Genomic DNA, 13,048 nt, shown 5'->3' on the forward strand with positions numbered 1-13,048 from the left:
AATGAGGTACTAACAATTAGTCTAGATGGTCTCAAAAAAAGCTGTCTTTATAGTTCAAGGAGAATATTCTCAGACAGTATTAAACTGTCACAGCCCACTTTTGAAGCTAAACGTCTCTATTGGTCTTAGAAGTCTAAGGCACCTAAGGCACCTATATCCTATTAGCACTTAAGAGACACTGTCATAAAAATAGATCTAACTGCCATGCACAGGCCTGTCTTTATCTAATTGGACTAATTTTGTTGTGAGTGAAGATAGAAATACAAGTGTTGTTAGTAAGTTTCATTCACAGAGGTTATATTTTTCTGTTACCAGATTTACATTTTAGAGACTCCAAGAATTGACCTTAATTCTTGCATGATTGTGTTTAGAATTCCAAAAGTGAATTCTTGAAAGCCATTGGAGTTTACAATCTTTTTGAGTGTGCAAGAGATGCTTCTCTCTAACATCAAAGCCACTATAGTCTGATCAGTTATTTAGAAGTAGGTAGTATTATGTGACCACTGACTTAGCATTTAAAAGCATTTTATTTGCCCAAAGTGTATTTGCCAACTATACGTTTGGCAGTATATAGTTCTGTATCACAGGGGCTGTTTGTTCTTTAATAGCTCAGTGGCCAAAAAATGTAGGGCTTCTATTGTTACAGCTGTATAACTGCGCACTGCAAACTGAGGAACATATCCAATACTTCTCTTCCAGAGACTGCATTTGAGTGAAGATGTTGCTGGAGCCACATTCATGGCTGCAGGGAGCTCCACGCCAGAGCTGTTTGCATCTGTTATAGGTATGGAACCCACACACTGGCTTTCGTGAGAGTTCTTAAAAAAATCAGCAGCAGGTCAAGCAGAGGCATCCAGAAATGCTACTATTCTTCTGTCAAACTATAGACAGCAATTGCAGCTGTCAGCTAATCTGGGATTCATGGTATAATTAACTACTCAAAATATCTCATGAAACTGTGAATCTCCTCTCAAAACACAGACAGGAGTGGCTGATTCTGAGTACTGAAAGTAAAAGAAGAGTTGTATTGTATCCATCCCTTGAGAAAGAATTAGAAGTATTTGATGTGTCTTTTGCTTCTTTTCTCATAAATAAAAGAAATTAATTTTAGCAAGGAAGTTGGAGAACAAGAAACATGGAAGAAGAGCAAATTAATATAGATCTGCTAAAGTCAGAAAGACATAATGTTCTGCGTACATTACTTACTGAATTTTTTAAAGTAATCTCTATACTATTAGGGATTATTTATATAGAAAGAAGGTCTCAGCGACAAAAGCAGAACCATTTAAGACAGAATTATGCTAGTAGGGAAGGAAGAATGCAGCAAATATGATTCATCTGTTTTTAGTAAAGCTTTAATATACTTTCTGCTACTATCATGACTAGCAGTCATACAGGCTTTAGGGAAATGCAGTCTAAAGGAATGTACTGTAAAGTCATGCCCAAATTATTAGAAAGCAGATTTCAAATATTAATTAACGAAAAGCTAGGTTTAAAGCAGCTGAAGACATCCTATAAATTTCAGTCTTATTTTTATAAATAACTTGAGTGAAAAAATGGACACCAGATGGAAGGCTGCAGATAAAGAAGGATCTTGACCAATTTGAAATAATCAGGATGAAGTTTAATGGCAGAAAATGAGAAACATAAAAATAATGAATATATACCCAAAGGGTATAGTAACTGCTCGGAGGGCTGTAGATCTGAAAGGACATTGATGTATTGCAAGAGAAGCAGGAGTCAAATAATAGTTGATGATGGGATGTTGCAAGTAGCAGGTGATTGTATATTAGACCCGTTTATAAAGCATCAGCTTTATAAAGTATCCTGCCTTGTTCAGTTCCATTAGACAGCATTTGGAGTATTATATCCAATGATTTTATGAGTTTCAAAGAAGTTGCAGACAAAATAGAACAGATGCATTGACACACACAGGCACACACACACGCAATGGTAGGAGGTTTAGAAATTTTTATCTTAAAGGTAATCTCAAAAAAAAAAGTAAGTCTCTAAAACTCCCTTTAGTGAAACATTTGAAGTACAAGACACAGCTCTGTAGTGCATTCAAGAAGTAAGAAGTTGTCTTTGGTCCTGTCTCAGTGTTGAAGATTAAACTGGATAATACATACAGATCTCTTCCAGCCCTTATATTTTTGCCATTTTGATAGAATTTTATTACAGATAAGTATTTGAGGCATATGTGAGTTTAGAACTAAAGGAAATGTGAAATTTGGTAGTAGAATAAGTTAAGTTTGAATCTTATTTGCGTGTTGGAGTTAGAAGACACACATTACTGCACCCAAGAACACTCACAGGTTTTTGAGGTAAGAATCTCTTACTACTATGAGACATTCCAAAAAGCTGCTAAATATTGAATGCCGAAGAGAGAGGTTTCTGTGCTTTATTATACTGTGTGAGAGGAATTTCATGCTTCTGATGTGAGTGGAGATATTTTTCACTCATTTGAATGGATTACTACACCAGTAACATCTGAAGTGTGAAATGCAGGACTTAGTGTAGAACTAACTGGGTAAGGCAATGATTTAATTTTAATAAAAATACATGTACGTATACAATACGTACATATAGACATGTTCATCCAAAAATGTGAAGCTGCTAGCTAGACTAAAAGCACAAAATATTCCACAGAGAAATGAGTGTTTATTATGAAATATATTTCAGTAAAACTCTCAAATGATTTGTTATTCCTAAGTAGTACGTGTTTTGACTAATTATCTGTGGCCTAAAATGAAGTGGTGGAGGTAGTAACATTTTTTCCTCTGCAGGTGTATTTATCACTCATGGAGATGTTGGAGTAGGGACCATTGTCGGTTCAGCAGTTTTCAACATCCTCTGCATTGTCGGTGTATGTGGATTGTTTGCAGGACAGGTTAGTAAGATGCTTTTCTTTGTGAAGTTCAATTGCTTATATTTGATTGGATTGCATGAACAGGTACTTGAGGGGAAAAAAAAAACGAGGAAGAACCATTAATAAAAACACAACAAAGCCAACAAAAAATGAGCTGGCAGCTGAGGAACTGTCAGTTTGGGAAAAATAATATGGAATGCTTTGCAAATAGCAAACGCTTCCAAAAAGTTCAACTGCAGTTTCAGCACTCTGAACGTGCAGCATACAGAAGAACCTCATTCCTCTTCTTACAATACTGTGTCCACAATCAGATCAGGGGCCTCTGCTAATCTTTCCTGGTTCTGATTCTGATTGGAAAAAAAAAAAATTAGGAGAAAGTCATGAGATTTCTTGAATCTATTCATTGGGTGGTTAGACTGTGTATCTTATAGTTTTCTGTATTTAGTCTGCTAGTCATCCACAATTAGAATGATATGGGAGCCATTGCTTTGTTGCACTATGAGTTGTACTTTACAGTTGAAATTATGGTAAACTAAAATATTATTAGTAAGAAATCTATTTCATAAATGGAAGTTTCTAGGTTATTTTTATCAACACTGGTTATTATAGATACATTGTCTAACAGACTGACAAGATCCTGTTAGCATAAAACTATTTGTTTCAGAATGATTGAGCATAATTCTGCTCATGCAACCAAATGATTGCAAGATGGAAGCCACTGTTTTGTCTTTAGAATTGCTTGCTTTCGTTGTCTAAAGCTGTGATATTTTTCAGGTGGTTTGTCTTACCCAGTGGGCTGTGTTCCGAGACTCTGTGTACTACACCTTATCTGTTATCATACTTATTGTTGTAAGTAGCTCTCTTATCAATTAGTTTTATTGCTTGATTTTGGAGGAACTGTTTGCTAAGCATTGATATGTGCTGATTAACGATTATTTTCCTAACTAATTTTGGTGACATCCAGAAGTGAAAACTCAGCACCACTATATCTGCCAAATACAAAAACTTTTATACAGTCTCACAGAATGTATGTCCATCATGTCAATCCATATCCATTCATTTTGTACCTATGGTATGTGAAGTTCTGGAGACCAGCAGTGTATGGTGCAGTTGGCACTCTCTTCTGACACAGGACTGCTACTGGATATGAGAATTTTTGAGTTCTACCTTGCACCTCTATTTTAAATAGAGAAAGTGTCTGTGTCTTGCTTCTTCACAGATAGTTTTATTTCACAGATTCTGAGTGAATTTTTCTAAATAGAGCACCAGTGAGATATCACTTTGTTTAGAACAGTGAAGTAGATCTGAACATGCACTTTTATAGTGGCAGGGAAGGGAAGAAGCCACTTAATTTGATTTCTAGAAGTACAGATCACTAGTTGCCTGATCAGATACTGAAGTTAAAAGGCATTGTATAATCATGGGATGGTTTGGTTGGAAGGGAATGAAAACTCACCTAGTTTCAACCACCCTGCCATGGACAGGCACATCTCTCAGTAGATCAGGTAACTCAAAGCTACATCCAGCCCACCACTGAACACTTCCTTGGAGGGGGCATGTACAGCTTCTCTGTGCCTACCCACTCTCAGTGAATAATTTATTTCTTATATCTAATCTATGTCTACACTCTTTCAGTTGAAAACCGTTACTGCTTGTCCGGTTACTACATGCCCTTTTAAAAAGTCTTTCTCCATCTTTCTTACAAGTTTCCTTTAAGTCTTAAAAGGTTCCAATAAGGATCTTCTGAGAGCCTTCTCTTCTCCAGACTAAACAAATCCAGCTCTCAATCTTTCTTTGTAGGAGAGATGATGTATCCCTGTGATCATTTTTGTGTCCCTCGTTTGGATCCACACTAACAGGTCCACATCTTTTATGTTGCTCCAGAACCAGACACAGTACTCCTGCTGGGGTCTCACAGGGATGAAGTAGAGTGGAAGAAACACCTCCCTTGCTCTGCTGGACATGTTTCTTTTTATGCAGCCCAGGATACAATTGGCTTTTTGGGCTACAAGCACACTACCAGCTCATGCCCAGTTTTTCATCCATCAGTACTTTTCTGCCAGGCTGCTCTCAATCCTTTCATCTCCTAGTCTGTACTGGTGTTTGGGATTCCCCTAACTCAGGTGCAGCACCTTTCACTTGACCTTGTTGAATTTCATGATGTTCTCATGGGCCCACTTCTCAAGCCTGTCCAGGTTCCTTTGGATGGCATCCCTTCCTTCTGTTGTGTCAGCTGCACCACCCAGCTTGGTGCAGAGTTGCTGAAGGTGCACTTGATTCCGCTGTCTTCCACTGTCTCATTAATAAAGATATTAAGTACTAGTGAGTCCAGTACGGAACCTGGAGGGACCCTTATCACTGATTTCCACCTGGACACAGAGCCACTGACTGCAGCTTTCTGGATGTGGTTATCCAACCAATTCCTCATCAGTCAAATAGTCCACCCTTCAAATCCATCTCTCTCCAATTTACACACAAGGAGTATACAGAGCAGAGCAAAAATGTGTTTTTACTTCTAAGAGTAGAAGTGAAATGTCTCTCACATGCTCACACTGTTCTTAGTCATTACATGCATCACACTGTCCCTGTCATTAACGGGATGTCCAAAAATCTTGTGCTTTAGAGCTATGAGAAGCATAATCCATATGGTGAAGATTCTGGTTAGAAAGGGTCAAAAGGGGAAATCTCCAGTAGCTTCTGGCTAGATATGACTGATACTTATTAAATAAATTTGAATGTTTTCAAGACAGATGAGAGAAATGTAAACTTATGTTTCCTTTTATTTTTCTTTCTAGTTCATATATGATGAGAAAATAGAATGGTAAGTTGCCTAGACTATTCCTTAACATACTGTATTTGCCATGATACTGATCAGTTAATGGTTTTGCAGCATACCTAGATTTCATTCATGTGACCTGTAAACAACACTCAAGAAAGTTTTTCTGCTCTTATTCTAGTTGTTAACATTTACACTTGTACTAAGTGTCCCAGAGAATAGGAAAAGACGGGATTCCAGTGGAAGATCATAGGCATCTTCTGAAAGAGTCTTCTAAAAGAGTGCCTAGCCTATGCTTCAGCACAGATGCAACAGAATGCCTTGGTGTTGTGATCCTCAGAGGGCAGCTCTGGTTTCTTTTTATGTAGCATGTTTTTGGAATACATGGATTGCATTTTATTTGCATGTTTATCAGAACTTGATAGGCTTTGCTTTCCCCATCCTCAGACACCATCGAATCTAAAAGATGTGAGTCCTGTGTGCACAAATGTGACTTGAACTAGATGTTTAATGAACGTTCCTATATAAAACTTGTGAAGGATACAGCTGTTTGAGTGGTCTTTTAACTCTTTTTTTTTTTTTTTTTTTTTTTTTGTCTCTCTGAGGTGGGAAAGCCTTATACTCATCATTATGTATTCATTCTACATACTTATCATGAAGTAAGTGCTTCTTTCTTCTGTATTTCTTCTCTTCAGATGTTTATAGACCATTTGGTGTGTTTTTGTCCTTGGCTCTCCTCTTGAGAACAATGCAGCCAGCCATTTTTCTATGTATGGTCCCTTGCATTTTCATGCTTAATCACTTTTGTTCCAAATATGTGCCTGCAGTTGGGAACACCGTGTTCGGAGAAGCAGTGAGATAAATTGACAGCTGGTGCAAAAGGAAAGAAGCCGTAGTATAGTGAATGTGCTGATTCCAAAATCCATGACTCCAGTGTTCTGTTTTCCCTGAATCTGATCTGGTCTTTTTTTTGCATTCTGCTATGTCTTATGAGAGAAGTACAGCCGTTGCTATGCTATCACACTGCCACTGAATTGAGTAGTCTTTTCTCTTAACTTCCTATTAGTTGTCAGAAGATGTGCATCTATGTTTTACTGCTTGCTTGCAGAAATTGTTCTCAGGTGTTTAAAAGTTTGTTGAAGAAATGTAACAGACCTGTTTTGCACTTTCAGGTACAACGTGAAGATGCAAAATTTCTTCACTCTCAAAAGCAAGAATGTTGGAAATGGTGACACAGTTGACAATGAGATGGAAGATGGTAATAAATGTTATGCCTCTAGTTGTGATGACCCATCCATTCCATTACTGTGGAAAGGTAAGGCTGAGCAGACAGGACTTGGAAAAATAACAGTTCACAAGATATCCCTTTTTCTCTTTAATGATGATTAAAACACTGTTATAATTCAGTCTTAAGTAGGATATTTTATTGGATTGACTTGAAAATTCAGCAGTCAGGCCACCAGTTGACAAAAAAAAAATCAAAATTATATTTTGTAGAGATTCTGAAAATAAACTGCTTTGCACATGAGCAGTTTTGCTTCCTTTTTCTCTTCTGTTCAGCTGTGAAAGAAATATTTTTTTGCCAAGAAGAAGGTTGTTTTCACTTGGAAAAAAAAAAAGAATGACTAGTTTGGAACTAAAAGCTCAAGGTTGAGTGTAGATGGAGAGAAAGGCACAGATCAGTGGGCAAAAGGGATTACATGTTGAGTTCAGAAGATCTTCAAAAGACTGATTTTGACATGCCTGTATAGCTCTGCATACATTGCCAAGCACATATGTAAAAGTGACCAATGCAGATTCTTCACTGTTTGTTTCGTTGTCATAAAGGGTAAGAAGATGACACTCAACATCAGGTACAGCAGGTAAAAAAACATGCCCAGGTTGTTGGTTTTTTTGCTTTTTGGTTGTTTTTGTTTTTTTTTTCTCTAAGCTTGTTTGCCTTTCTTTCTACTATTCCCTTTTTTTTTCTATAGAGAAAAATCATTGCTCTGTTCAAAGCTCCAGCTATATAGTTCAGTGAGCTTGAGTGACTCTTTATGAGTGAGGTCTCCTTGCTGTGTTCTGAGCAAACATCTGACATTCTAGAAGATGAGCTCAGCAACAATGAGGAAAAATTTGGAAAGGTCCCCATGTAGTAAAAAATAATGACAAACAGGAATTTACAGCAGATGCAGATAATCCTGCTCTTTTCTGTCTTTGGTCTTATACCAGGATCTCTTAAAAGTAGGTAGCATCACTTGCGCTTATACAATGATAGCGCACATACTCATTTACGTTGTTTAGACAGCCATTTAATACTGAATTTAAAGTAACTCTAATGGTAGCATAATTAAGTGAAGATGTCTTTGAAATATGTTGGTCTCATTTGCAATGATTTTTTTGTGAACACTGACTATGATATATTGAAGTCTATCACTCTTACATGGAGGTACAGTCGTATCAAGTTTTAGAGGATACCTGCTAGGGAATTGATGTATTGAGGGGACTTAGGGAAAAGGTGATTCAGTATTAGAATACAGATGTTAAAGGTTTTTATTTTTCAGGTGTTTTTTGGTTTCTGATGTCATCTGCATGTATGACAATAAACTTAAGGGTGCAGTTGAATAGGAAGAAGTGATGCCTGGATAGGCTTGAAAAGTGAGCTCACGAGAACCTAGTGAGTCCAACCAACAACACCAAGTGCAGTGTGTTGCAGTTGGGCTGGAACAATCCCACGTATTAGTACAGACTGGGAGAACTTGAGAGCAGGCCTGCCAAGAAGGACCTGGGAACATGAGCCAGCAGCTGCTGACATGCTTGCAGTCTAAGGGGACATCCATATCTTGGGCTGCATCAAAAGAGGGGTGGCCAGCAGCATGAATGAGGTGATTGTCCTCCTCTAGTCTGCCTTTGTAAGACCCCATCTGGAGTACTGCATCCAGGCCTAGGGCCCCTAACAGAAGAACGATGCAGAAATGGGGCAAATCCAGAGGAGGGCAATGAAGATGATCAGCAGGCTGGAGCACCTCTCCTATTAAGAAAGGAGAGAGCTGGACTTGCTTAGCTTGGATAAGAGGAGGCTCCAGAGAGACCTCATTATGGCCTTATAATACTTAAAGTGAGCTTATAAGCTGGAGGGAGACTGCCTTCTTATGACAAGGGAGAATGGCTTTAAACTAAAAGGGGAAATTTAGGTTAGATGTTAGGAAAATACTGTTTACTTAGAGAGTGGTGATGCACTGGAACATGTTGCCTGGAGAAGGTGTGAACGCCTCATCCCTGATGGTGTTCAAGGCCAAGAGAAAGCCAACCATATCCTGAGCTGCATCAAAAGAAGCGTGGACAGCAGGTCGAGGGAGGTGATTCTGCCCTTCTACTCTGTGCTGGTGAAGCCTCACCTGGAGTCCTGTATCCAGCTGTGGTGTCCTCAGTGCAGGAGAGAAATAGACCTGTTGGAGTGCATCGGGAGGAGGGCCACAAAAATGATCCAAAGGATGGAACACCTCTCCTACGAGGACAGGCTGAAAGAGCTGAGGCTGTTGAGCACGGGGAAGAGAAGGCTGTGAGGTGACCTGATAGCGGCCTTTCAGTATCTAAAGGGAAGCTACAAGAAAGAAGGGGGCAGACTCTTTAGCAGGGTCTGTGGTGATACAAGAGGAAATGGCTTCAAACTTAAAGAGAGTAGATTTAGGTTGGAGAGTTCTTAGGATTCCATGATTCTATTGTATACTTCGAAGATTCATCTCTATGGCCACTCTATAATAGAGGGAAATAACAGACTGCTTGCCCATCCACCTATTTCCTTTTCATGTAGAAAACCCAGGCACATCGGAATGGTTTTTCCACTAGCTGTTGTCCACTGTAAATTTCTTTAAAGAAAAAAAAAAAAGGCACTGAGACTACAATTTCAGTGAGATTCCCTTTGCCTTCTTGAGCATTCATTGCAAAAAATACATGCCACATTAGAGGGACCATTGTGAGAAGTGTGAGACTGTAGGCATTATCACAGGTAAAGAGCAGAGGAGATAAACAAGAAGTTAAGGAGATAATGGAGTTTGGATTGGGTAGTGGAAGATGGTGGTGCCAGCCTAGTTGCTCCTTTGATGGATACCCTATGTGTCAAGAAACTGTCCTGGAAAACCATCACGTGGATCCCTATTCTGCTTACCTCAAATCAAAATAGGACACCTGCCATGTGCCATATCGGTCGCCTGCTGTTAGTTGGCACTTCGCTGGCTTCCTAAGCTGAGCTGCACCTCCTTCAAGAATGTCTTTCTGAAATAGCAGCACTGCTAATTCACAGTGTATATGTAATATGCAGCTCGTTTTTTTAAATTATTTTCTAGAGCTTCCACTGCTACAATATAAAAGCTTCCATTAGTGTAGTTGCACATAGAAAAAGGAGAGCTTTTTGCTTTAAACTAAAGTCACTTCCGAGGGCAAATCCTACACATACAGGTAAAGGTGAAGTATTAGTACTTTAAATAGTGCTCCTATTTTGAAGCACAGACATGACTTTTCTTATAAATTTCCACCAGGTGGCATGATTTGATGCCTGCCTAAAAACAGAAGCTCTTGATGAAAGTGGGGATTTTTGGTGTGATAACGTGATTAGAGGTGAATTGAAGTCAGCAAGAAGCTTTCTGTTGACTTTGGCAGGGCTGTAGGTGAAGTCCCTCATGTTGAGCAGGAAATATGGGAAGTTTGTCAAAAGAAGAAGGTGTTCTCAGAAGATATTTGTCTCAGGAATATCACAAAGGAGAATTGAAAAAAAAAAATCAACTGTTGCACAATTGTGAAGATGTGGGATTTTTGCAGTTTCTAGATGGAGCTTATTTGTCCTGTATGGGGACAACGTGTCTATATTTATAGGCACATAGAGTAAGACTATAGAGCTGTTATTAAAACCTGTGAGTGATTTGCTGCAGTAAGTCAGAACAGCTGCAGTTATTCATATACATACAGAGATTTATTTTACATCTTTACTCAGTTTTTATCAAGGATGAGTTCATTTTGTCACTGTTCCCTTATTGTTTTAAGAGGCAATTCTAAAGCAACTGCAATGCTTTCATGCTATTTTCGTAATACTTTAAGATAAAGAAGCACTATGGAAACTTAACCAAAAATTCACTTGAGTGCAATTAATCTGATGAGACTTAAAAAGACATCTGGCCATTTTTCCAGGGATGACGTAAAAAAATTTTTTTCATTGTCTAACTATGGCAAATGTTAGCTAATGTGATTGGGCAGTATTCTGCAAGGCCTGATTTCTTCGTAGTTTGTTTGTATATTCTTTCACAGGAAAAGCTACTACATACTAACTGTAAGAGTCAAGAATGGCTGGGCTCCTCGCTTGTATCATCAGTTGAAATGCTCAGCAAGGTGAATTTGTTTTAAATGTCAGAGGGAGAAGTTAGTTGCTGCTTTATGTTTGCCAAATGCAAAATGCTTCTAGTTCTTTTCACCTTAAGAGATTTAACTGCAAGACTGGATTACAGAGTGTATTGTTGGGGAAGAACATATTTCTTTGTGAAACCAAAGATCTCTGTTTAACTCCTTGTAGTCCATTATCTCCTTAACTCCTTGTAGTGAAACAAAACAACACACTGACATGCAGGATGGTAAAAGATGTAGCCATTTACTGATGATTGAGAGGCTTGCTGGTTTTTTGTGTTTAACTAAATGGAAGGTTACTTCAGCTTTCAAATAACTTTGTTAGAAGATGCTTTGAGGCAGTACAACCTTTATTGCATAATGTTTTACGTGTCTGTATGGATCCAGAAAAACTTATTCCTGACAAACAAAAATATTTCATCACTGTAACAGTGGAAACTATAACTGTATAGATTTCTGTGTGTTTAGAACAGGTCCATTATAATTCCTTTGCTTGAGTTGAATGTTTCCTTAGATTTCTTTGCTTCCTGGCTGGAACCATGCACTAATGTTTATCTTTCACTTCTACCTCCTACATTCTCTTCCTCTTCTTAATGTAAGTAACAATGTAAAAGGGGAGTGGGAGGGTGAAGATAAGCTAAGCAGAGCAGTAAAACAAGGAGCAAATAATTTTTTTTTCCTAATATAATATTGTGTAATAATTATTGCAGTCATGCATACCTTCTGCCCTGCTTTCTAACACCGTATGGGTATGTCTCCTGTCTGCTGAGCCTTGCTTTATGTGCTGTATGTAGTCTGTAGCATTTGTGAGGATATTGATTTGTTGTTAAGCTTTAAAAGTCCTCGCCTGTACTTGTGTTGATAGAATATAATTTTGTTTCTCTGTGTTCTCACATCATAGAACAAAACCCTTCACCTCGTTACAAGTTCCTTTATATTAACAAAGGCTTACTCAAAATATACTTTCTTTTTTTTCCTGGACAACTGCTGATTTTCATAATTTAAAACCTTATAATGTATAAGATATGATAGTATTCTGTGCATTCTTTTCCAAGAGGAGCAAACAAAACATTGGGGACTACTTGTTGTGCATCAGTATCTATTAAGCACCCATAGTAAGATAACTTTATAGGTTTTGGGAGTGCTATCTGTGCTTTCACAATGTGCGTGCTTTTGGAGAAGGCTTACAAAGCCATGGAAAAATAAAATAAAATGGTGCTACATCAGTAGTGGGCATCTGACAGCATGTTGGTGGCTGCCTTACTGGAGTGAAATCACTTTTCATCATGTGGTCTCAATGAGATGCAACACTGATGAACAAGTTCACCAGGCTGCAGAAATATTGCAGGAAAGTCACTGAAAAATTCACATATTCACTTTAGTGTTAATCCGTGCCTGAAGAGAACAAATTCGGGCAATGGGAAGAGTGGATCTTACAACTAACTCTGTCCATTTGTGGTCATTAGTGAAGGGTGTGCAGCAGTATGGCAAAAACAGTGTTGTGATGGTGGATGAGATCATCTGCTCCAGTCCGCCCAAATACCGGTTCCCTGAAGCTGGGTTAAGGATTATGATCACGAATAAGTTTGGACCACGTACCAGAATGCGGATGGCAAGCCGAATTATAATTAATGAGGTAGGTTTGTTACGAAAACAGTAAGTATCTGTGAGGCAGAGGGGTTGCCATAGTCATAGTGATTATGGAATTGAGCTTCTACCATGTTTCTGGGTATGGGCTAGAACTTTCTGCAATAACCTACGTCACAGCAGAACTGAAGGTGAGTTCCCAGTTGGTTATGCTGTCTGTCTTAGTAGAAGGGCAGTCACCAAGGAGAGATTCCCTTCTCTTCCTGCCAGATGTTTTTTCAGTGTGTGTGTATGCACTATTTGGATTTTATCTGCAGAAGAATTCTTTTTGACCATTAGAAAAGTGATCAAGATAAGAAAGAATAGCGGGCAGGCAAATTAAAAGTCTGTGAGAACTCTTTTAGGAGCAGTACATCAGGAGCACAACAGATGTTTGCTTGCCT

At 38.5% G+C, this 13,048-nt stretch overlaps 1 protein-coding gene across 1 annotated transcript in view; it reads left to right on the plus strand.

The window, feature by feature from the left end:
- The window catches only part of SLC24A4 (solute carrier family 24 member 4), a gene marked incomplete at both ends in the record, with an annotated part of 79,626 nt that overhangs the window by 48,946 nt on the left and 17,632 nt on the right, over positions 1-13,048 (plus strand). Inside the window, 7 exons of the mRNA XM_079536816.1 lie at positions 700-784; positions 2,787-2,890; positions 3,644-3,718; positions 5,665-5,690; positions 6,251-6,304; positions 6,818-6,960; positions 12,485-12,654. Coding sequence (XP_079392942.1) covers positions 700-784; positions 2,787-2,890; positions 3,644-3,718; positions 5,665-5,690; positions 6,251-6,304; positions 6,818-6,960; positions 12,485-12,654 — 657 coding nt within the window. The remainder of the gene's footprint in view (positions 1-699; positions 785-2,786; positions 2,891-3,643; positions 3,719-5,664; positions 5,691-6,250; positions 6,305-6,817; positions 6,961-12,484; positions 12,655-13,048) is intronic.

Source organism: Tetrao urogallus, assembly GCF_951394365.1.
Source record: "Tetrao urogallus genome assembly, chromosome: 6".
Classification (NCBI taxonomy): Eukaryota; Metazoa; Chordata; class Aves; order Galliformes; family Phasianidae; genus Tetrao; species Tetrao urogallus.